General features: G+C 42.6%; 1 protein-coding gene and 1 long non-coding RNA gene across 12 annotated transcripts in view; one reads left to right on the plus strand and one right to left on the minus strand.

Moving 5' to 3' along the window:
* Nucleotides 1-3,462, minus strand: part of LOC148685566 (uncharacterized) — a 4,912-nt gene extending 1,450 nt beyond the window's left edge. The window contains exons 1-2 of one of the 2 annotated variants that reach the window (XR_015949969.1): nucleotides 3,334-3,462; nucleotides 1,509-1,589 (exon numbers count right to left, since the gene is read on the minus strand). This is a non-coding gene — a long non-coding RNA (uncharacterized LOC148685566). Of the gene's footprint in view, nucleotides 1-1,508; nucleotides 1,590-2,914; nucleotides 3,043-3,333 lie in introns of those variants that run through there. The other variant, XR_015949970.1, reaches the window with a different exon arrangement.
* Nucleotides 3,047-23,447, plus strand: part of ZSWIM8 (zinc finger SWIM-type containing 8) — a 54,381-nt gene continuing 33,980 nt past the window's right edge. For all 10 annotated transcript variants that reach the window (XR_015949966.1, XR_015949967.1, XR_015949968.1 and 7 more), the window contains exons 1-5: nucleotides 3,047-4,549; nucleotides 19,158-19,311; nucleotides 19,901-19,995; nucleotides 20,990-21,162; nucleotides 23,125-23,232. Coding sequence is in view for 7 of the 10 variants with exons in the window: in XM_060275044.2 (XP_060131027.2) it covers nucleotides 4,372-4,549; nucleotides 19,158-19,311; nucleotides 19,901-19,995; nucleotides 20,990-21,162; nucleotides 23,125-23,232 (708 nt within the window). In the remaining 3 variants the exon portion in view is untranslated. The remainder of the gene's footprint in view (nucleotides 4,550-19,157; nucleotides 19,312-19,900; nucleotides 19,996-20,989; nucleotides 21,163-23,124; nucleotides 23,233-23,447) is intronic.

The raw sequence follows: 23,447 nt of genomic DNA on the forward strand, positions 1-23,447 counted from the left end.
GCCAGAAGAAACTTTTAACTGAACTTCCGCTCTTATATTCTAATAAATGTAAGATTTGTATTTTTATCATTGGATTTATAAAGGGAAATGAAAATAAAGTTTCTCTCAAGTCTCATATGCAAAGCACCTCTCAAGTGGAAGAAGACTACTTCTCTCACTCTCATCATTGGGTGTCTGTTGTTGGCATCACCATTTTTCAGAAACTAGCACATATGTTCATTATAATGGTACAGTAATGTATCTTTCGATTAAAATTTTAGCTAGTGCAAAACCACATAGCACTGTTTGCTTACATCATCCACAAACCGTCCCCTTTTATTCAATTAAAGTCAACACACTATCCCTCCTGCAGCACTATAAAAGAAAAGGCACAGTAATTACCAAATTGTCTGTTCTGTGTTATTAGCATGAGGTGTAATTACAGCTGCCAGTGTTAATTACTATCATCTCTTCCTCTCAGCCTAGAATGTGCTTTTCAGACAATCTATTCACAAGAAGGGGGGGCATAAAATTCTGAATACCAAATAACTAAAGGTCTAGTTACTGAATCTCTTGTTATCTACTCTATTTAGGAATCCTATTGGGGTCCAATAGAAGGCTGAAAGGAAAGCACCCAACATGAATTGAAGAAAAATAAACCATATTTCTTAAAGTCATGACAGTTTCCACTGCGTCTTCTATTCTCCAAAGGGACACAGACCCTGTGGGGGGGCTTGGGACCCCATGGACTTTTGCCACTGCTCGGTAGAGAGGGGAAGACACCTGACTTTTGTACCAATATACCGGTAGTTGTGGTGAGCTGTCTTCAGATCACAGCACAATGGGCTGCTGAATATTGCCTTTCTACGACATCTTAATTCACCTATTTACACCTTCGGTCTGCATGGAGGGAGTCCAGATCTTACGGCATGGTCATTTCAGGAGGCAACAGTGCAGCCTGCCTGCAGCCAGCCTCCTCCAAAGATGGATCTCAGCTTTTTCTTCCTCCTCCTTCCCAGAAACCCTTTGCTCTCCCCCCCCCCCCATGCAGTTACCCTGGCAACCTTCCAAATCCCCAGTCTCTGGTCAGACTCGGAAGGAGTTCCCTTATACAGTCATACCTCAGGTTACAGCTGCTTCAGGTTGCATGTTTTTGGGTTGTGCTCTGCGCCGAACCCGGAAGTACCGGAATGGGTTACTTCCGGGTTTCAGCACGCGCATGCACAGCTTCACTAAATTGCGCTTTGCGCATGCGCAGAAGCGCCGAATTGCAACCCACGCGTGCGCAGACGCAGGTTGCAAATGTTGCGGGTTGCAAACGTGCCTCCCACACGGATCACGTTCGCAACCTGAGCATCCACTGTATTGTTAATGGCCCTCTGTTGCTTCCAGTGACTTCTGGACCATCAAATAACCTTATTCTGGAAAGCCCAGAGATGCAATGGCCATTTTGGTAAAGGATACAGATCGATGGAGGTTCTATCATATAAGACACCCTTACCTAAAGTGATAGGGAGTACTTAACTTACCTTGCAAATCTTCCCATTCCACCTAATGAGCATTCAAGCAGTCAATGTGGACCCCAGTATTCAGAGAGTTTTTGCTTTCTCCTGAAGGGAAAACACAGGATCCACTTTTTTGTTTTGCTTTGCTGACTGTTAGCCACATGGAGCAGTAGTCAGGCAGAAAGTGTAAAAATAATTCAAAACTAAAAATAAAACTCACTTCCAAAAATATTCACCATAAAAATGAAAGAAGCCTCGAGTTAGTATTAGCTGCTACCTTTTGTTGTGGAAGAGGCGCCCAGACTGTTGTCTTATCCCAGCTGTGCTCAAGGGTGGCACAAGACATTTTTGTGCCTGAGGCAATACATCCTGCTGCCACCCCCCACAATGTAGCTGGGGAGTTTGAAGCTTCCCTTCAAGAAATAGCCGCTGCAAAGCCTTGCTGCTGGGCGTGGTGGGTTGCAAACTCCACAAGTGCACCCAATGGAACCTGGCCAGAGGGAGGCATTCTGGAGAGCTTTGGCGCTGGATCCCTATGCCTCCAGGGGTGGGTGGAGACCAGTGGCAAAGTGGAGAGTCTCAGCCACTGGTAGAAATGGTGGGGCAGGTGGGGTGCCTCCTCTTGTGTTTCCACTGTCTGAGGCAGCTGCTTCATCCTGGCTCATCTATGGGCTGGCTCAGGCTACACTGAAGTCCTGGATTTCTCCAGTGTTTTCTATAGGCTGCTCCTCACTTTCACCTCCTGGCAGGGTCTGGCAGTACAATCCATGCATACCTGCTCAGAAGCAAGTCCCACAGAGTTCAATGGTAGTTGAAGCACATTCAAAGTACATTCTTGGGCAAAAGATTCCTGCATTGTGTGTGTGTGTGTGTGTGTTGGATTAGATGACCCCTGTGGTCCCACCCAACTCTACAATTCTATGATCCTCACACACTGAGCTGCAATTCCCACAGCTGGCATAGAATCATAGAATCTGAAGTTCGAAGGGACCCTGGGGGTCATCTAGACAAACCCTATGGCCCTTCCTTACATATCTTTAGGCAACCAGGCAAAATCATCTCTCTTCAACGAGGCTTTGGGATGATTAACACGAGGGGGGGGTGTTACTGGTTTGTTTTTGTTTTATTACATATTCTGTGTTTTCGTTTTGTAATTTTATGTTGCAGACAGCCCTGTGATCTTTGGATGAAGGGCAGTAGACAAATCTAGTAATAAAAATAGTTATTATTTATATAGTGCCTATCTGACTGAGTTGCCCCAGACACTCTGAGTAGCTTCTAGCAAATGATAAATAACGATAACAACAACAACCATCCCCTGCAATGCAGTAATATAGATCATCCATGACCCTACGCAAAACCATAGCGCTCCGAACGCGCGCCCAACGCGTGTTCCGCAGCCGTGACCCCAGGTAACCCTGCGCGGATACCTAAAGGAGCCCGGAAGCTTCCGTTTTTACAAGGTGACACTCGCGGGCGCCTCTACTATTCGCATCTCTATGGCGGGGCCGCCGCGGGTTCGCAGTATATTCCTTTCCTCCTCCCTATCTCTGCGGGCAGTCGCGGAGGAAGCCGGAAGCGGCGCGACCGGAAGCGAAGTTCAGCTGGGCGATAAGGAGGCGGGAGGGAGTGAGGAGAAGAGGAGGAGGAGGAGGAGCCTAAAGGGCCGCTTCGCTGTGGTGGCTGAGAGGGAGGGCGGCGCGCGCGCTCGCCCGTGGCCGTGCGGGGAGGGGGGTGGACTCGCGTGCGCGCGCGTGCGAGCGAGGGGGGCCATTTTGGCGCTCGCTCAGCGGACGGCCGAGAGGGAGGCGTCGGCGCGCCAGGCCCAAGCCCGGGTTAACCTACCTACCCCTTACTTCGCTTCGCGGAGCCGCCCCTTCTTCCTCCCTTCGCTCCGTCGTCGCCTTCGCCCCACTCCAGGAGGGGCCCTCCGCCGCCATGGCGCCCCCGTGAAAGGGATTCCAGTCGCTGGGCCCGGACGACGGACGAGACAAAAAAAACCCCCAGAACCCGTCTGAGGGCCGCTTCAGCTGCTTCCCTCTCCGCCGCCTGAGGCAGGCTCCGTCCGTTTCCCCCTCAAGCCCGCGGTGGGGGGCGCCGCAGGCTCCCTATTTGCCGGGCCTCCCCGTCCCCCCGCCCCGCATATCTCCTGTCTCTCAACCCCACAGTTGCCCACCCCTCTCTCCTTACTCGACCCCTTTCTGTCACACGCTCTGGCGGAGCAACAGCCCTCCTGCCCCCATCTCTCTCCCCTCCCCACTGCTCCTGCTGAGCGGCGTCCTGCAAGGGGCCTCGTCTAGTTTGCGTTTTTTTTTTGGGGGGTGTCAAAACTTCGGGGTGCGGTAGGGGATAGGCACATATGCACTCGCCTGACAGCCCAAATTCCCTCGCCAAACGCTGGTGGCTTATAGACGGGCCTCGGTGAGCTCCCTGTTTGCAAGCAGTTTCCTCTGGGTGGGGTTTTTCTTTTTTATATCCCTCCTCCTCTTGCTGCTTTTTTGGGGGGGCGGCTGAAAACCTCGCTTATTTCAGCCTCTTCCGCGTTTTTGCTAAATACAGGTGTCCACCTGCCAGCCAAGCCAAGGAGCGGTTTGCGGGTGCACTTTCCCCGTTCTTTCTTTTGAGGAAGCGGAGTTGTGAAGACGTTGCAGCTGTGGGTGTTTTTTGGTTTGTTTGTTTTTGAGTGTATACGGTCAAAAATTTAGTTCTGTCGCTGTAGTTGCTTGGGTTTTTGCTGGTGTTGCTCCTTCCCCCACCCACCTACCCTCCGGAGACAAATGAGCAAATTGAACTTGAAGTACTAATACAGGTTGTCCTGGAGTCCTGTCGCTGCACCTCTCTGAGAGAGAAGGCCTGCTTTTTCCCTTTCCCTGTTTTTTTGGATGTGATGGAACTCATGTTTGCAGAGTGGGAGGACGGGGAAAGGTTTTCATTTGAAGATTCTGACCGCTTTGAAGAAGACTCCCTTTGTTCCTTCATCTCTGAGGCGGAGAGCTTATGCCAGAATTGGAGAGGATGGCGGAAGCAATCAGCTGGACCCAATTCCCCCACTGTCAAAATGAAAGGTGAGTGGCTGGGTATAGAAAGGGGTTGGTAAAAAAAAAACCCTGAGGATCGATGAGGTGCCTGTAGGCAGGCAACCAGTCAAGGTATGTTGGCAGTTAGAAACAGGTGTGTGTTGAAATAGAAAAACAAAAATGTTGTAACTTGGATCAGCTGCAGACTCAGACTTGCATTAAGTAAGGGGCATGATCCAGTGTTGCTTATTAGTCATGAACTTTAGCTGTACTCATATGCACATTTCAGTTCCTTAGAATTGGCTGGAACTTATTCCCAAGTAGGTAGGTGTAGGTTTTCAACCTATGTGCACTAATTAGAGCTGCTTAAAATTTTTATTTTCTACCCAAAATCTGCCATTGATAAGGACTGTCAGTGCTGCCTGCATCTTCTATGGTGGGACTAGTTTTTTTCACAGTCTAATTAGGATATTATTGCCTGAATGAAATGCATTGCAATGGTTATTGAGAATGGACCGTATAGGCATGTTACAGTGCAGCAAGACTGACCTAGTTATATACTTAATCTTTTGCTAAGGAGATTGTACCTTGCTCTGTGATAGTCGTTGTTCCTTAGTCAAAGGTTAAGTTGGTGGTTCCCAACCTGTTTGAATGTTAGTTTTTGCATACTGGGCCCCACAGTTCACCATTGATGGTACTTTTACTCGGAGTAAGGACAAAATGTAAGGAATGCAAATCAGGTATATAATAAACTGTTCTTGAAATTGAGCTATAATTTGCAATATTGTCATGCACTGAAAGTAATTATGATTCTATAATTCTATGAAGGTAAAGTCTATCCAAAGTGGAAGTCAACTGTGTGTTCATGGATGGTACATTTGAACAACACTTTACATTCAGAGAAATGCTCTTTTGCTATCGTGTCAACTCATAGTAAAATACTTTTCTGAACCAAATAGTTGCAAATAGCTTGTTGCTATCATCCAACTTTGGTATTTTGGTCTCTCAGATTTAATTATTGTAACTCAGTTTTTAAAAAGTAGATATGAGTGCTGCTACACAAATTATACCCTACCAAATACACATACTTTGCATTTTGTGGCAGACAGTCACAAAAAATCCAGCTCCCTGACATGTGCATCTTATATGTCATACAACATATTTTGACATACAGGCACTTCATATGCTTATATGAAATGTGTTGTGTTGACATTTAAACCTTTGAGGAGAAATTGATGGTGTGTAAAGAAATATTTACAAGGCCAGTCCATATTATACAGTTGATCTTTATTCTTGGTTGCATATGGTGAAGGAGCTGCTCTGAACTGAGCTTGATTTTACAAGTAGTATGCTCCCTGAAGAGTGTGCCAGGTTAAATTTCCTCAGGTATTTTACTTTGTGTAATGCCTAGACTTGGTGTATGTTTTTAGCTGCTTCCTCATATTAGAGTTAATGTTACCAGTTTTATTGTAAATTATAAGGTCTTATTAATCATTAAAATTGTTCACTACCTTGGAATCTGTTGGATGAAGGGTAATATGTAATGTGTTAAATAAAAATAAAATATTTCAGATAAACAAAATAAAACAGAAATATATGTAAGTAGTTTGACAGAAAATACTGTGCAATATTTATGAAAAATATAGATAAAATCAGTGGAACTAAAAATGAAGTATTCATAATAAAATTACATGTGTGACTAGACTTGCTGAAACAAAGACATGAGTTTGACCAGACTGCGGGGGGCAGTGGAGGACAGGAGTGCCTGGCATGCTATGGTCCATGGGGTCACGAAGAGTCGGACACGACTAAACAACAACAACAAATCAAATTGTGTCCCTCCCCCCTAGCACTTTAGCTGGCATTGTTACCCAGTTGTGAAAACATTCTTTGTAACTTGGGGAAGTTCAGGAATATGGTTAGGATTGCCAGATCAAAATGTAAAAATAGTATGTTTTCTTTGCACAGGGGTTGCCAGTATGAAACTACTCAAGGCTTGCTTGATAGTTGAGATTATTTTGATGGAGAGCTTTGTTGCAGGTTGTAGACAATACTAAACAGCAAAACTTTGTACTATATCTAGTTATAGAATGTAGTGCATGAAGGTCCTATGTGAGTGCTTGGAGGTGGTTGGAGGAGGGATGGCAGCTAACAGATTGAGGTTGAATCCCGACAAGACAGAAGTACTGTTTGTGGGGGACAGGAGGTGGGCAGGTGTGGAGGACTCCCTGGTCCTGAATGGGGTAACTGTGCCCTTGAAGGACCAGGTGCGCAGCCTGGGAGTCATTTTGGACTCACAGCTGTCCATGGAGGCACAGGTCAATTCTGTGTCCAGGGCAGCTGTTTATCAGCTCCATCTGGTACACAGGCTGAGACCCTACCTGCCCGCGGACTGTCTCGCCAGAGTGGTGCATGCTCTAGTTATCTCCCGCTTGGACTACTGCAATGCACTCTACGTGGGGCTACCTTTGAAGGTGACCCGGAAACTACAACTAACCCAGAATGCGGCAGCTAGACTGGTGACTGGGAGCGGCCGCCGAGACCACATAACACCAGTCCTGAAAGACCTACATTGGCTCCCAGTACGTTTCCGAGCACAAATCAAAGTGTTGGTGCTGACCTTTAATGCCCTAAACTGCCTCGGTCCAGTATACCTGAAGGAGCGTCTCCTCCCCCATCGTTCTGCCTGGACACTGAGGTCCAGCGCCGAGGGCCTTCTGGCGGTTCCCTCGCTACGAGAAGCCAAGTTACAGGGAACCAGGCAGAGTGCCTTCTCAGTAGTGGCACCCACCCTGTGGAATGCCCTCCCACCAGAGGTCAAAGAGAATAACAATTACCTTTAGAAAGCATCTCAAGGCAGCCCTGTTTAGGGAAGCTTTTAATGTTTGATGGATTTCTGTATTTTAATATTTTGTTGGAAGCTGCCCAGAGTGGCTGGGGGAACCCGGCCAGATGGGCGGGGTATAAATAATATAGGTATTATTATTATTATTATTATTTTAGTGCATTAATATATTACCGTAATTCTGATCATTGCTCAGGATGAGATAATTAATTAACCTGTTGTCACTCAAGAGTTTGTGCTGCTTTTAGAAAATGTTTAGGAGTTTGTCCCTTCTTTGGAAATAATTGTATTTTGCCTGGTGCCATGGCCTTTCTTTCCACTTAGTGACAACCTCCATGGGTTTGGTGAAAAATTGAATTGTTTGAGGTAAAATTTTTAAATTTCTACTTCATAGCTAGAAAGAAAGCATTGAAAGCCATGGGGATTGGAGAAGTTAGGAGTAGGAAATTGTTCATGAAATGCATTCACTAAGAAACTTTGTTTTTTAAACTAAGTAGTACATGGGTGTAAACGGGACTATTCATTTCTATCTCCATAACAGCTCCTTGGGATGGGTTAGGCTGGGTTAGCTTTAGTATCTGACCCAAGGTCACCAGTGAGCTACGTGCTGCATGGTGATTTGAACCCAGTTCTCATTGGTACAAGTCTAATACACTAGTGTACACTTGTTTTTTTAAAAAAACTATAAAAGTATCATGGCAGTAGCTTGGATACATGTTCTAAAACACGTGCTTGGTACAGCTACATCAACGGTGGAGAACCTCAGACCCAGGGGTCAAATGTGGCCCTCCAGTCCTCTCCATATGGGCCTCGGGACTCTCCCAGGCCATGTTACTTCTACCCAAGTCTCACTGCTCGCTGGGCCTGACTACATCCTCCTCAAGTACTTTTGCCTTGTTGGCATGGGTCCTTGAACTGTAATAATCCTTGTGTTTTGCTTGATGGAGGGTGAAAACAGACTTGAGTGTGTGTAGAAACCTGTATTTTTCATGCTTATATGTAGCCTATTGCACCAATCTCAGAATCTGTTAGTTTGTCCTCTTTAAACTCTGGTCCCACACATATTTTGCCTTGCCCAGTGCCCACCAGAAGGTTGCTTACAGGGGAATATGATTCTTGAACTTAAAAAATTCCCCAATCCCTCAACTTCATTTTGCAAGGAGCTCTTGAATGGCTGCACTTTTTTGCCCAGTATACTAATAATCAGGAGACTTGCACATTTGGTTCACTAATGTGAAGTGATCCCTTAGAAATGAGATAGGCTTTAGGGTTCTTTTTTTAGTGATGCCAGTGAAGAAACACAAAGTCCTCCCCGAATCCTGTAATTCACCATTGACTCTGAAGTCTTGGAGAGGTAGTTATTGGTACGTGCTTTAGTCCTTACAGTATTCAGAAATGAATTCTGTAGCTTTTTTGGTGAAGCTTAATTTATCTTAATGAATTCAGTCACTTGTCCATAATTACATTTAACTTCCTTTGATTTTTAGCACTGCATTTTATAGTGTTACAAACAAGGATGAGGAATGAAATGAGATGGAAATGAGCTGTAATACTTGAATGGACACTAGTTGCCACCTGCTAGAAATGTTTGTGCCGTACGATGTAGAGTAGCAAAATGTAGAAGTTTCAACAGACAGTAGGTCAATAGGATGTCTTGAAGTTGTTTAAGGTAATATTCTTATGCAGTATCAGGTCTTATTGGCCAAATACTTCAGTGTAAAAAGTATCACTTCATAAACTGCATAGAATTAATTTTGTTATTTTGAAGACGGTTGTTCATGCTAACGGTGATATTAGATTGTGGAAAAGCGCAATGTGGCAACATATAATATGGTAACAGAATCCACTTTCAGGATAAAAGAATTGGGTATCTGATGGATTACATAAAAAAGCTGTTCTGAATGTACTGAAACTGTTCGATGCTGAACTCATTACAGAGGCAAGTCTGCCTGTTTTCTTTAAATGGAAAAACTGAATTCACAATGTCAGTTTTCTTCTTTGTCTTTATTGCATCAGTACGGAATACTGTTGTCAGTGATCTAAGACACAATTTCCTTTGCAAAGAAAGATTTGCCACAGCACTGAAGATTTAGTCCATAGCACAATGAAAAAGGAAGTTATGCTTCCTGGTTATTCTGGGCTTCACTATGTGTTTGGCTTTTTGGCTAAATGGAGAGGTTCTATATAAAGATTTTTCTAATTTAATTGCATTATAGGAAACATGGAACTTTGTTTTAGTCTACCTTGTCTATTTACTAACACTTGAGCAAGTTCTTTACTTATACATCCCCTTCATACTTCCTGTAAGTGTTACAACTTGAAATAAAGATTTCATGAAAATGTATATAATTTGGGGGTAATATTAATCTAATTCAATCCCCAGCCCATTCATACTTGTTTGCTCTTTAATACTATTCAGTATTGTAAATTGGGCAGGTAATGAGACTTGAGTTGAAATCTCAGCCAGACAAATTTTGTCTGGATAGCCCTTAGCAAAGCCCAGATCAGGCATCCCCAAACTGCGGCCCTCCAGATGTTTTGGCCTACAACTCCCATGATCCCTAGCTAACAGGATCAGTGGTCAGGGATGATGAGAATTGTAGTCCAAAACATCTGGAGGGCCGAAGTTTGGGGATGCCTGGCCCAGATCAACATTTTGATTCATTATCTGTAGAATGAGAATAGGTAAAGGTAAAGGGACCCCTGACCATTAGGTCCAGTCGTGACCGACTCTGGGGTTGCGCGCTCATCTCGCATTATTGGCCAAGGGAGCCAGCGTATAGCTTCCAGGTCAGGTGGCCAGCATGACAAAGCCGCTTCTGGCAAACCAGAGCAGTACATGGAAACGCTGTTTACCTTCCTGCTGTAGCGGTTCCTATTTATCTACTTGCATTTTGACGTGCTTTCGAACTGCTAGGTTGGCAGGAGCTGGGACCAAGCAACGGGAGCTTACCCCGTCACAGGGATTCGAACCGCCGACCTTCTGATCAGCAAGCCCTAGGGTCAGTGGTTTAACCACAGCGCCACCTGGGTCCCCTTAGAATGAGAATAACAGTGTTTAAATTCACAGGGTTGTTAAAGGACTGGGGCATACCCACCACTGCCTTTCTGCTCATGAAAATGAGCTTCCTCTCTTTGTCTTCTCCAGCTACCCCACATCTTTAAAATCAGCTTCAAAGGGGTGGTGGGTCTTCTAAAGCAAATTTTGGGGGCGTATGGTTGGGAGGAGAGGAAACAGAATTCCTGTTGTGTGATTGGACCACTGGTGCAGTTTGAATGCAACCCAGTAGTTTTGATGCGTTACCTGTACCAGGTGCTGTTTCAGACTGCATCAGTCTTACAATTCCAATTACCGTAAGATTATTCAGACCAGGCTGTGTGGATGGTTAGCAGGTATGTGATCTTAAACTTCTCATCCTAAATCCTACATGTGTTTGCTTTTGTTCTATTACAGAACCAACAAAAATGTTAATTATCTTAATACTGCCAAGCTTTGGAATTTAGAAAGGTAGGAACCTTGGTATTTATGTAAACAGTTCAACTTCTCCTGGGACCCAGGTGGCGCTGCGGTTAAACCACTGAGCCTAGGGCTTGCTGATCAGAAGGTCGGCGGTTCGAATCCCTGTGACGGGGTGAGCTCCCGTTGCTTGGTCCCAGCTCCTGCCAACCTAGCAGTTCGAAAGCACATCAAAGTGCAAGTAGATAAATAGGAACCGCTACAGCGGGAAGGTAAACGGCGTTTCCATGTGCTGCTCTGGTTTGTCAGAAGCGGCTTTGTCATGCTGGCCACATGACCTGGAAGCTATACGCCGGCTCCCTCGGCCAATAATGCGAGATGAGCGCGCAACCCCAGAGTCGGTCACGACTGGACCTAATGGTCAGGGGTCCCTTTACCTTTTATCAACTTCTCCTAGGAAGTAACTGTAAATGTTTTAAAATAAATTTAGGTAGAAAGAAGGGGAAGAAATGGAGGCAGTGAGAGATTTTACTTTCTTGGGCTCCTTGATCACTGCAGATGGTGACAGCAGTCATGAAATTAAAAGACGCCTGCTTCTTGGGAGAAAAGCAATGACAAACCTAGACAGCATCTTAAAAAGCAGAGACATCACCTTGCCTACAAAGGTCCGTATAGTTAAAGCTATGGTTTTCCCAGTAGTGATGTATGGAAGTGAGAGCTGGACCATAAAGAAGGCTGATCGCTGAAGAATTGATGCTTTTGAATTATGGTGCTGGAGGAGACTCTTGAGAGTCCCATGGACTGCAAGAAGATCAAACCTATCCATTCTTAAGGAAATCAGCCCTGAGTGCTCCCTGGAAGTACAGATCGTGAAGCTGAGGCTCCAATACTTTGGCCACCTCATGAGAAGAGAAGAATCCTTGGAAAAGACCTTGATGTTGGGAAAGATGGAGGGCACTAGGAGAAGGGGACGACAGAGGACGAGATGGTTGGACAGTGTTCTTGAAGCTACGAACATGAGTTTGACCAAACTGCGGGAGGCAGTGGAAGATAGGAGTGCCTGGCGTGCTATGGTCCATGGGGTCACGAAGAGTCGGACACGACTAAACGACTAAACAACAACAAATCCATGAAGACTACAGTGTTGAGAAGTTTAGCATATAGAGTGGCACTCACTGCACAACTAGCAGATTTGAAAGACATTTGACAGAGGAATGATTGTGCTTTGTGTAAATGGAATCTGCAGGGATAAATTCTTACTCCCCCTCTCATTTCTTGAAGGGCAATGTTACAGCTTTCTGCTTATATGACAGCCTTTTTCTTACATTAAGAAATACTTGTGAAATATCTCCAAAACATGCACTGTACTTTGTTATTGAATCTGGTTAATTAGCTAATAAACCACTTGTAAAATACTAGAGTGAGTTAACTGACTCTTTCTGGTGGGTGAAATTGGGACTTGCTGTGAATTTGGGGCAGGCAGATCTTTGCTTAGAGTTTTGCTTGAAGAAATAACTGAAATTGTCTTAAAAATAAGCAGAACAAAGATAAGCCATGGACTTTAACTATGTCAAATGAAAATGCAAACAATTTCTCCTTGTCTGTTGTTTGGAAAAATTTGAATGTCCGGGAACCTGTTGCAACTGCAAGCATGATATGTGATCTTAAGACTATCAGTTATAAGGCTGGTGACCTTATCAGCCCCTTCAGGGTTTGCAATGTGCAGATTTTCACAAATGTGACTGTCAGATTGCTAAAGAAAGTGACATGTACTAGGGAGCAGTGGTCCCACTGGAAAATAAATTAAGGGTGACACTGAGGTGGCAAGCTCTGTTCATACCAAGTTACCTAGTAAACATTTTTAGAATTGTAGCCTTCAAATTCTAATTTAAAACTTCAGTTTCACCTAATTGTAGTCTCCGGGTACTGATAAAAACAGAAGCCTTTTTTAAAGTTCTGATTTAGAGAACAGTAATGGAAGACTATTTCTACCTGTTTTTAAGAAGCAAGTTCTCAATAGAGAACAGTAATGAAAGGCTATTTCTACCTGTTTTTAAGAAGTAAGTCTTATGCGGATGGAATAGTGTGCCTTTAACAGCTGCATGACAAAATTGTAAAAAGAGGATCTTTCCTGGAACACAGGTGCAGTGATGAAAAGCTCCACCTGTTGAAACTGTAACCTTGCAGTTGTTAAAAGTGCAGAGTTTTCTCTTTAACATAGAGAAAATACGACAACCACAGTTATTAGGTTGTATTATAAATGGCAAGAGAAGATGGTTCAACAAAACAGATAATGACAACAACAAAGCAGAGAGTCAGTTGACACACTTTGGGTCAGCGCTGCAAGTTACGTTATAAAGCAGGGGTGAGAGGGGCTGGTCATCTGAAGTGGTCATGACATCAGATGATTGACAAGTTGGTGCCTCCACCCACTGTCAAAATTGGCCCACAGCTTGGAGGGAGATAAAAATTAAGATCTGGTCCATCTGCCCAAAAAGATTCCCCACCCATGCTAGAAGTGAACCTTCCACAGAGGAGGTAGTAGTGTTGTGGCAAAAATAAAAATGGTGAACAATGAGGATTAAACATGCTTTGAAATGGTGAGTGGAAATCCACCTATACACTACATCATGTTTATTAGTTTGTATGAGACCTGGAATAACTAGACAACTTTGTTAGGGGTGGCGTACAAGTGTTTTTAATGTTAAATGAAAATATATTTGCATGCTAGCTAACATGCTAGTGAAGCAGTTTATATTTTAGTCCTTCTGGGTTTAAATATGTGAAGACCACGAATTGTCTTAGAGATTGTAACCTCTTCACCAGGCAGGCCACAATGGCAGTAACTAGCACAAAGGGTTGAATGAATCTTTAACTGCAGCTGCAGTTGGGGAGGTCGTTCCTGAAATCTCAGGTTGGGATACTATTTTGGTAGCTGGTGAGGGTGTTTTCTGTTATCTGAAACTCATCCATGCTAATTTCTCTCTCAGGCAGAATACACCAAGTAATTTATAAAGGCAGGCTTTGGCCTCTTTGCTGACACACCACTTTAGTATCTTCTGCCTAAATCTTGGAAAAAACTATTGTAAATGGCTGAACAGAGGTCAAATGGACCGAGTAGTTCTAGGCAGAGAGAATACAGCATGTGCTCATAAACCATTTAGTGCATTCTGCCAGAATTCCAGCCAACAGACAAGAACAGAGGTTAGGAATTGTACTTCACCAGCTTTCGGGGCAGTTTATGGCCTAGGGGCTTATTTGGTGGAGAGGTGAGAGTTTTTTAACAGGTAGGTAATTTGAGATTGAAAACGGTAGGTGCAAGATACAGAAACTGTATCTTGGTGTGTTCTCCCCAAGCAAAAATTGCAATTAGTTTTTTTGGGGTGCAGTCCCAGCACATCTGTTGGATGCCTCCATCCCATTTATTAGACCCAAACATGCAGATTTTATTATGTGCCGGTAGATAGATATTTTTTATTATGGCTATCATTTTAAAGTGTATTTTTATTATTGTGATAGTTTATACCATTTTATGTAAACTACTTTGTTTTTTTTATTAAGTGGTATAAAATTTGCTAAGTAAATAAAAGAAAATGGATCTATTTTATGTCTGTGAGATTGTAGCAATGTCCTTCCAATCTGCGATACTGCTGCTGTATCCCAGCCCATGTTACATCATTGCACCATTTTGGAAGATGCACTGAAACCGTGAATGAGCACAGTTTCTCATGCTAAACTTACTGTGTGCACGGTACTTCTCTGAAATGCCTTATTATGACTTACTAACTAGAATCCAGGGATAGAATGATTTCATTGGCATATTTGCTCACCTGTTGAAAAAGGACTGTTCCTGGGTATAGAAATGTGCTTGGGCAATTTGTATTCTTGCTGAAGAGTAAAGTTAGATAAATGCCACGTTAAATAAAAAGTTCTAGAAGCAGCAGAGTAGTTCCTATAAAAGTCTGAAAGTTTGATTTTATTATATCAATCTCTAATGATGGTTCCACTAATATGAGCATTATTTTTATAGTATACTGAGTGTTGCGTGCCGTGATTTTGGTTTTCCAGAAAACCTTGAGTTGGAAATCTTCCTTGAAAAACGTTCAATGCCTTAAATAGAGCATAGTTAGCATGTGCATTTTGTATTTAGTAAACAAAACTAAATAGTTGCAGTCTGAGATGTTGTCACAGTATATGTATTTGATTTATTTTACCTCCTATTTACAAATCAATATAAATGGTAAAGATAAAGGTACCCCTGACCCTTAGGTCCAGTTGCGAACGACTCTGGGGTTGCAGTGCTCATCTTGCTCTATAGGCCGAGGGAGCCAGCGTTTGTCCGCAGTCAGCTTCCGGGTCATGTGGCCAGCATGACTAAGCCGCTTCTGGCGAACCAGAGCAGCGCACGGAAACGCTGTTTACCTTCCCACCGGAGCGGTACCTATTAATCTACTTGCACTTTGATGTCCTTTTGAACTGATAGGTTGTCAGGAGCTGTGACCGAGCAACGGGAGCTCACCCTGTCATGGGGATTCGAACCGCTGACCTTCTGATCGGCAAGCCCTAGGCTCAGTGGTTTAGACCACAGCGCCACCCGCGTCCCACAGATCAATATAATATATATGTATTCTCTCACGCTTTATTGGGATAGGAAACTAAGAACATTAATTTCAACTTTGAAACTTTGGCAAACCACAATAGTGTTATCCATTCATTGATACTAATTAATGTTATCTAATTAGATAGCTTCCAGTTAGAACCTTCCTTGTGGCACGGCAGAATGTTTTTTCAGTAGTTATATTGTGTGAAAGTTACTAATTCAGCTAAGACTCCGATTGCACCTGTAGCAGTTGGTAAGCAATCAACACTCTCCCCTTGAACAGGTGGCCAGGCTTAATGAAAACTCTTAATCTATAATACCAGTTGCTAGAAACGTCAGGAGGGGAGAGTGCTTTTGTGCTCAGGACCTCCTTGAAGCTTGCCCATAGGCGCCTGGTTGGCCACTGTGAGAACAGGACGCTGGACTAGATTCAGCATTTTCCTGATCCAGCAGGCTCTTACATTCCTAACAAAGCCTTTTGTACTGTAAGCAGAGTCATTAGGAAGGTGGAAGTCACCTCCATTTTTTGATTGGCTAACGAGACTGGTGATACTAGAAATGGAGTTTCTAATACATGATTGGGCCAAATGACAACCCATCTTAGGAATGGGGGGGGCAGTTTTTGCTGGTCTCAAACTCCTTTAAATATGTAAGGCTTTTCCTTCTGCTTTTGGATTCCTGATAAGATTTCCCAGGAAGACAGAGAGTGCACAGGCTGTCAAACCCAAGCCTGTTCAAGCAAGCAACATATAACTAGCTGGGTTGGGTTGACTTGATTTGGTTTTATTTGCAACTCTGGGTGTGTGGTTGTTGTCTTCTCTTTTCCTTTCCTTTTTTACTCTAATAAAATTTGTTATACTGCATGTTAACATTTGCATTCGTTGTTTAAAAAGGCAATTTTCTGGAATTTCTTATTAAAACCTTTCATGCAGGTACTAAGATGGTACAGCTAAGCTTTAGGTGTTGTTGATGTTTGTTCTGAAGAGATTTCACAATGTTTTGTGAAAATTTTAGCTTTCGGAACGTAAATCCAAAGCTTTCCTCTTAGTTTTTTCCTAGAACTGGACTGAAGGGGGGGGATCTTGAGAAACAGGACTCATAAACACATTTAGACAGAATACGGTGTGTGGCAGGAGGTTCTCCATTCTCCCTGGCGGCAACCTATCCTAATTCTGTGGGGGAGAGGTGGGGGCCATTATACAAAAAATGTGTTTGCCAGTAAGGCAATCTCCCCCTTCCCCAATTCGTAACAATGCTATTCAAAGGAAGGTATATATATGCTATCTAAAGCTACAAAGCATGGCATAACATTCTACCTGTGTTGTGATTCCAAAGTACGATATGTTTATGATGAAGATACATTTTGGAATATGAAGGTGAGCAAGCAGCTTGAAACTTCATTTTTCAGCTGCTGTCTGGTGTAACAACACATTTGCAGGGTTCTGAATAGAATATAACATCACCTGTGTACCACTAGACATGGGATGAGCTAGGAAAATCCTGATTTGAGTTTGCATTTTGAAGAAAAACAAATAAGAAATCACCCCATAATTCATTGCCACAAAATCCAGAAGTGTCAACAGCAGAATTTTTAGTTTTCAAGATTTGACACTTAGGTTATTTGCCAAAGAAATGAAAGACTGCATTCATTGCATGATGATACATCAGTCCCAGGCTAGAATTTAAGGTCTCAGATAATGTGTGGTTTCGGTGCAAGGTCTCTCCCCCTCTCTCTTGCTGTTACTAGTAATTCACAACTCAAAATTATTGCACTAATATACTTGTGCCATAGTTATAATTGTTATGTGAATTGTAAGCAACCCTGTGATCCTCAGATGAAGGATGGTATAGAAATGTAATAAATAAAATAAATGTTAATGGCTGTTTTATGCTTAAAAACTGGGTCATTGCGACCTACTTTTGCTTAAGTTTACATGGTGGGGTGTTGAATCTGAACATGTGAAATTCTTTAGCAGGCGCTGAAAATACAGTAGTGAAGGTGCCTGTCTGATATGCAATGGGAGGGAATTCCAAAGGGCAGGTCCTGTAACACTAAAAAGTCCCGGTTCTGACATTGTACAAATCGGATTGCTTGATAGGATGCAGTCTGCAGGATGTCCTCTCCTGCATAGTACAGCAATCAGTTGAGTATTTGGGATTGAGGTTATTTTGTAGGTCTTTTACTTGAAAAGGGAATGTATCAATGAAGGCATTTTTTTAAAAAACTTGCAAATGATACAATGTTTTATAACTTCTACCAGGTATATTTTGGGTGGGTGGGGTTGATCTTTCAGAAGACTGCAGGTAGGGAGGAAGGGGTGAATTCTCCCTCTTCAACTGCAGACTCCAGGAATATCATTGCCCCTACTGAAAACAGGTTTTAAAAACTCATTTATTGGAGCTAATGTAAGGTATTTGGGAGTCTAATTGCAGCAGTGGGGGCTGGTAATGACTGCGGAGGAAAGATTTAAAGTGAAAGTATTCTTCCTCCATTGCTGTTACTTTGAAAGAATTACAGTGTAGCCAGATACCTTTCCCCAAGCCTAATTGTGGTACAGAGACCCTGGAGGGGGAGGGGTCACAGCGAGGGAATGGTTGGCTAATGCCTACAACCCCCTCATACCACTACTGTATTGGACTTGGCAGAAGCCTTCTGTTGGCACCACTAGATTTTTTTTGTCAGGAGGGAGGAAACCCCAGGATCCTCTTGGGGTACCAGGGAAGGTTTTGATGTGCATCTGTGGGGGCACTTTGGTGACCCCCCCCTTAGGCCATTTAGAGCTGATTTAATGAAGAAGGATATTTCAACTCTCAATTGCTCCTTATCGTATCAAATGATTGTGATCTGGTGTGGCTTGCCACTTTCCTTTTGAGTTAGTAGAATGTTGAGCTGAAGAAGTGCTAGAAATCCAGGGGTGGGTGGGAGGGAATAACATTTCTGAATGCCTATCTCCTGCCAGAGAGATAATTTCTTATAAATACATGGAAAAGGGTCTCAGTTAGAAGTGCAGTGGCTCTTACTAGTATGCACAACACTGTTGCAAGAAAAGAGCTTAACTAACAACTCTGTATGCAGGAATAGGGTGGGGGGACTTGGCCTTGTGAATGTTAGCAGTTGCTGCATTGAAGGGTAGAGTTGAGTTAGCACACTGTCCTCTGGATCATGCTGCAAGTGAGCAGAGGGAGGAATGGACTAGTGATAGGGAAAGCAAGTTATACCCTTATCTCTCTCTCACACACACCCCTCTCCCAATCTCATTGTTCAGTGAAGTGCAGGTTTGAACTCTGGACCCTTATTGGAACATAGTGGTGTTACACCTTCAGCGTTTCTGCTTGTTGTGTCTTTGCCAGTTTATTTGGCTTTGTTTGTATCTTGTTTTGAATAGTTTTCAATACCTTGTGTTCTTTGAGGGAGAATGCTATTTTTGCTTTGACTCCTGAGAGAAGATGGGTGCCTAGTTCTGGAATGGGTGAGTGTAGTGAGGCAATGTGCTTCCCTAGTTGTGGTGCTGTAAGAAACTTTACTTGTTTAACTTTTCTGTGATTTTGTTTTTAAAGACAGAGGAGGTAGTGGCCTTCAGTGCCATCTAGTTGTCAGCCCTGTGGGCAGTATCTTGCCATACTGAAGCTAGATATGCCATCTAAATATGTATATTTTAAACGGGAACTTTTTGCTTTGTGCCTAACAAAACCTGTGATGAGATCATTTATGAATGTTTCAACTAACCTCACCTGATATTCTTTGTTGTATTAGATGGGCTGGTGATCCCGCTGGTGGAGCTGTCTGCAAAACAGGTGGCATTTCACATTCCATTTGAAGTGGTTGAGAAAGTCTACCCACCTGTGCCCGAACAACTGCAGCTTCGTATTGCCTTTTGGAGCTTCCCAGAAAATGAAGAGGACATCAGGTAATGTCATGCAGAATTCTCTTGGTGTTTCTTTTCTGTTAAAAGTTAACTTTATCTTCGATGCATCATCAGTGAAATTGGGAATTGCAAGTAGCCATATTGGTCCATTAGGGAAAAATCTATAAATGTATGAGAGTAATATTTATTGATTTGAATCAATTAAAAATGTCACAAATGAGGGAGTAAGCTTTTATGTTTTCACAAACACTTTATCAGGTTGTATGCTAATTAAAAAAAATGATATTGTGTTGCATCCAGAAAAGTAGTTTTGTTAGTGAAAGGACCTCTGGCTTCCCTATCCTTTTTCCACATGTTCCCAAAATCTGTCCTGGGGGTTCCATCTGGGGCAGATTTGGGGAGGGCATGCGGTGCACACAGGGAGAGAAGAGGGAGGAGAACTTATACTGAACAAACAGAAATATTTGCGCTACTTTCTTGGATCCTGCCCATTAGATTGTTCCTAGCTGCATAATGGAAATGGTTCTGGGCCCTTCCCTACAATATGAAGACCAGTGATCCAGAATGCAGTGCTCTTTGTCTCATTTGAAGTACTGTACATTTTACCAACAGAATGATTTGTTTTTCCTAGGCTTTACTCTTGCTTGGCAAATGGCAGTGCAGATGAGTTCCAGAGAGGCGAGCAACTCTTCCGAATGAGGGCTGTTAAAGATCCACTGCAGATAGGTATTTACATCTACCTTATGTTGGTACTGAGAAGAACTGAAATTTTATCCTAGATACAAACCCTACCTTGAAGGTTTGGGAGAGAAGGGTTTCTGAGTTGGGATGACATGGTTAGGTCCTGCCTCAGCATGCACTGCCTCAGCCTGTACGATTGGGCTCTCATCCAGAAGGCCCAATGGGGGAGGGGGCAGATAAAGATTCCTTTATCCAGATCTGATCCACAAAGATATAAAAAAGTGGCTCAGCAGACCCAGTTTCAGATTGATGGTGTCCTGGAAACACTGCAGGTTTCAGCTGGTGATTTTTTGCTAGGACTACTAAATTAGTTCTAGAATTTCTAGACTTTTTTGCTTGCTTTGTAGTAATCTCAAAAACAGAGAGCAGTATGACTGGAACATTTATGGTATGTGCTCACCAGAAACATCTGGTTGTGTTCCTTTAGTTATGTTATACTTTCCCTCACCTTCATGATTAACTTTATGACACAGTTATAAGACATGCAATAAGAGGCTTAATGTCTGCTTCTTGGGAATTTTAGGTACGGGTTGGACAGCGTAATCCACTGGCAAGACCAAAGGTTCAAATGTTGACTCTGAGTTTATTAGGAAGCCTTAGCTTCAGTTAATGCAGCAGGTGTATTGAGAGAATGAATGTGTTTATAGTTTTAAAGTGCAATTTAATGGTTGTTAATAGAAAGGAATTGAACCTAAACTCTGTTTAATGGGGGGTTCTGTAGTCCAGGCACAAATCTTTGCTACTGAACATTCCTATGTTGAAAGCCTATTCTCATTAAATTGAAGTGATGATTGATCTTTGAAATAAATTATGGCTGCCAAAATAAGACATTTCAGATTTTGATGGGAGCAAGAAGAAGGAAAGGTGTAATTAAAATAATTGGTCTGTTAGTGTTGTATGTAATATATTTATTTATGCTGAACGCTATATTGTCATGCTTCGGTGTCAGACAATAACCTTTGGCCTGTTCTCCCAACAGGTTTCCATCTGAGTGCCACAGTGGTACCTCCCCAGATGGTACCACCAAAAGGAGCATACAATGTGGCCGTGATGTTTGACAGATGCAGAATCACTTCATGCAGCTGCACTTGTGGAGCTGGGGCCAAATGGTGTGCCCATGTTGTAGCCCTTTGCCTTTTCCGGATACACAATGTAGGCCTTGAATTATGACTATTGTTCTATTGCATAGATAACCAAGTACAGGGAATATATATTGATAGCCATAAAATTAAAGTAATAATAATAATAAATAATAATAATAATAATAATAATAATAATAATAATAATAATAATAATACCCAAAGTGTTCAGTAACTGCAAGTTCCCCCCTTTTCAGTCCTTTTTACTAACATCTGTGAAGCTGCATTTACTGGAACATACTTGAAGTGAGGACAGTAGCCCATATTCACTAATCTGTACTAAGTAGTGTTTGACATATATAGTGTAAGAAACAACTGGCCGCACAAGCTGAAAGGATCAGTGGTACATGTTTGCCTAAATGGCTGGATGCTTCAAAACTGATTACCAGAATATGCAAATGGATTTTGATGTGTCCAATGGTGTACAGTGGTGAGGAAGGCGGTTATGCTACCGGTAGTTCACACAGCATTGGATGCAACCCTATGCATTAGTGGTGTTGAATTGCTGCAATGGAAAATCGAGTCTGTGTGTCAAAAATTTGTAAGCAAAAATCAAATGGATGTGCTTAAAAACACCACCACCAGCACCAAATCAATTCTGCTTTTGTACAATGCCAGCAGTATGTTTTGCACTCTGCAAATATAAATGAATGAAATGTATTCCGATTCTTTCAGTGAAGCAATTCCCCACCCCCACCCCATTAGAAAGAAAAATATTTAAGCACGTTTATCAACATGTGTTCAATATACTGTACATTGTACAAATTGAGGATCTAGTCCTGCAGTTCAGCATAATCTCTCCCCTGATGAATTGTTAATAGTAATAATAATAGTAATAGTAATAATAATAATAATAATAATAATAATAATAATAATAATAAATTTATTATTTATACCCCGCCCATCTGGCTGGGCCTCCTCAGCCACTCTGGGCGGCTTCCAATCGAATATTAAAAACAATACAGCATCAAATGTTAACAAGCTTAGAATCAAATGCGAGATTTAAATGTTGATGGTTGAAAGGAAGCAATGATTAGGTATGGTTTGCTTAGCCATAGTTTATGAAGTAGATGATAGACAAACCATAATTTTACCTAGTTTAATCTGAGAGGTAATATTGTATATGAACCCCCTACAAAAGCACTGCCAATGTCTGCCTCCAAGTATATTCTGCTAGTAGTCACCATAATTATGTGGAAGCTTGAGAATAATCAGTGAGTTTTCTGTCCCCCTTGAAGGATTAGTTGCAAGAAGTCTGGAGTCCCCTGCATGTCAGAAATTGGTTAGTGCTGCTGCTGCTTATTGTAGACAGGGTGGGAGAATTGAGATGTTAAATTCAGAAGGAAATGTATGCATGAAATAGGCTCTTTATGATGAATGTATTTTGATGCACAACTAAATTTTCCTGAGTGGTTTAGAGAGCCTGTATGATAAAGGAATAGGCTATAAGTTGTTGTTGTTGTTGTTGTTGTTGTTGTTGTTGTTGTTGTTGTTGTTGTTTGTTTGTTATTATTACCCCACCCATCTGGCTGGGTTTCCCCTGCCACTTCCCTAAACAGGGCTGCCTTTAGGTGTTTTCTAAATGTCAGGTAGTTGTTTATCTCCTTGACCTCCGATGGGAGGGTGTTCCACAGGGCGGGCGCCACTACCGAGAAGACCCTCTGCCTGGTTCCCTGTAGCTGTAATAAATGAATATAAGGTGGAGTAACCAAAGGTTACTGTTTGGTCATTGGAAGTTCTAATTGTTGCCTAGTTCCCTAATAAAGCAAATGTGTATATTTTGGACAGAGTCTACAATACATATTGCTGTTAGTATAAGAGATATCCTTCAGAAATACTTTGTTGTGATAAACTTGCTAGATTGTTTCTGAAACGTCTGTTTGCAGCTTTTTTTAACTTGGGGTGGGGAGGTGATGTTTAGCAGTAAAACTTTGTTAAAAGCAAGGCTCTACGTGTTCTGCCTTTTCTACCTTAGGCATCTGCAGTGTGTTTGCGAGCACCTGTCTCAGAATCCCTGTCTCGACTGCAGAGAGATCAGCTGCAGAAATTTGCACAGTACCTCATCAGTGAACTTCCCCAGCAGGTAAATGGAGACAACAATGATATCCAAAGCACGTTGTACTCAAATCATACAAATGGATTCACTTTTATTTAGTCCTGCTTCCCAAATTGTGTGTTTAGTAGCCTTGAAAACAAAACTAAAAGCTTTTACTAGCCCATATTTTTAAAGATATTGTTGTACACCTTGACCTGTGGTACATAGATAGCTTTTTTCACTACAATTCTGCTTTTCCTTTC

Source organism: Zootoca vivipara, chromosome 5, assembly GCF_965207765.1.
Source record: "Zootoca vivipara chromosome 5, rZooViv2.hap1.1, whole genome shotgun sequence".
Taxonomy (NCBI): Eukaryota; Metazoa; Chordata; class Lepidosauria; order Squamata; family Lacertidae; genus Zootoca; species Zootoca vivipara.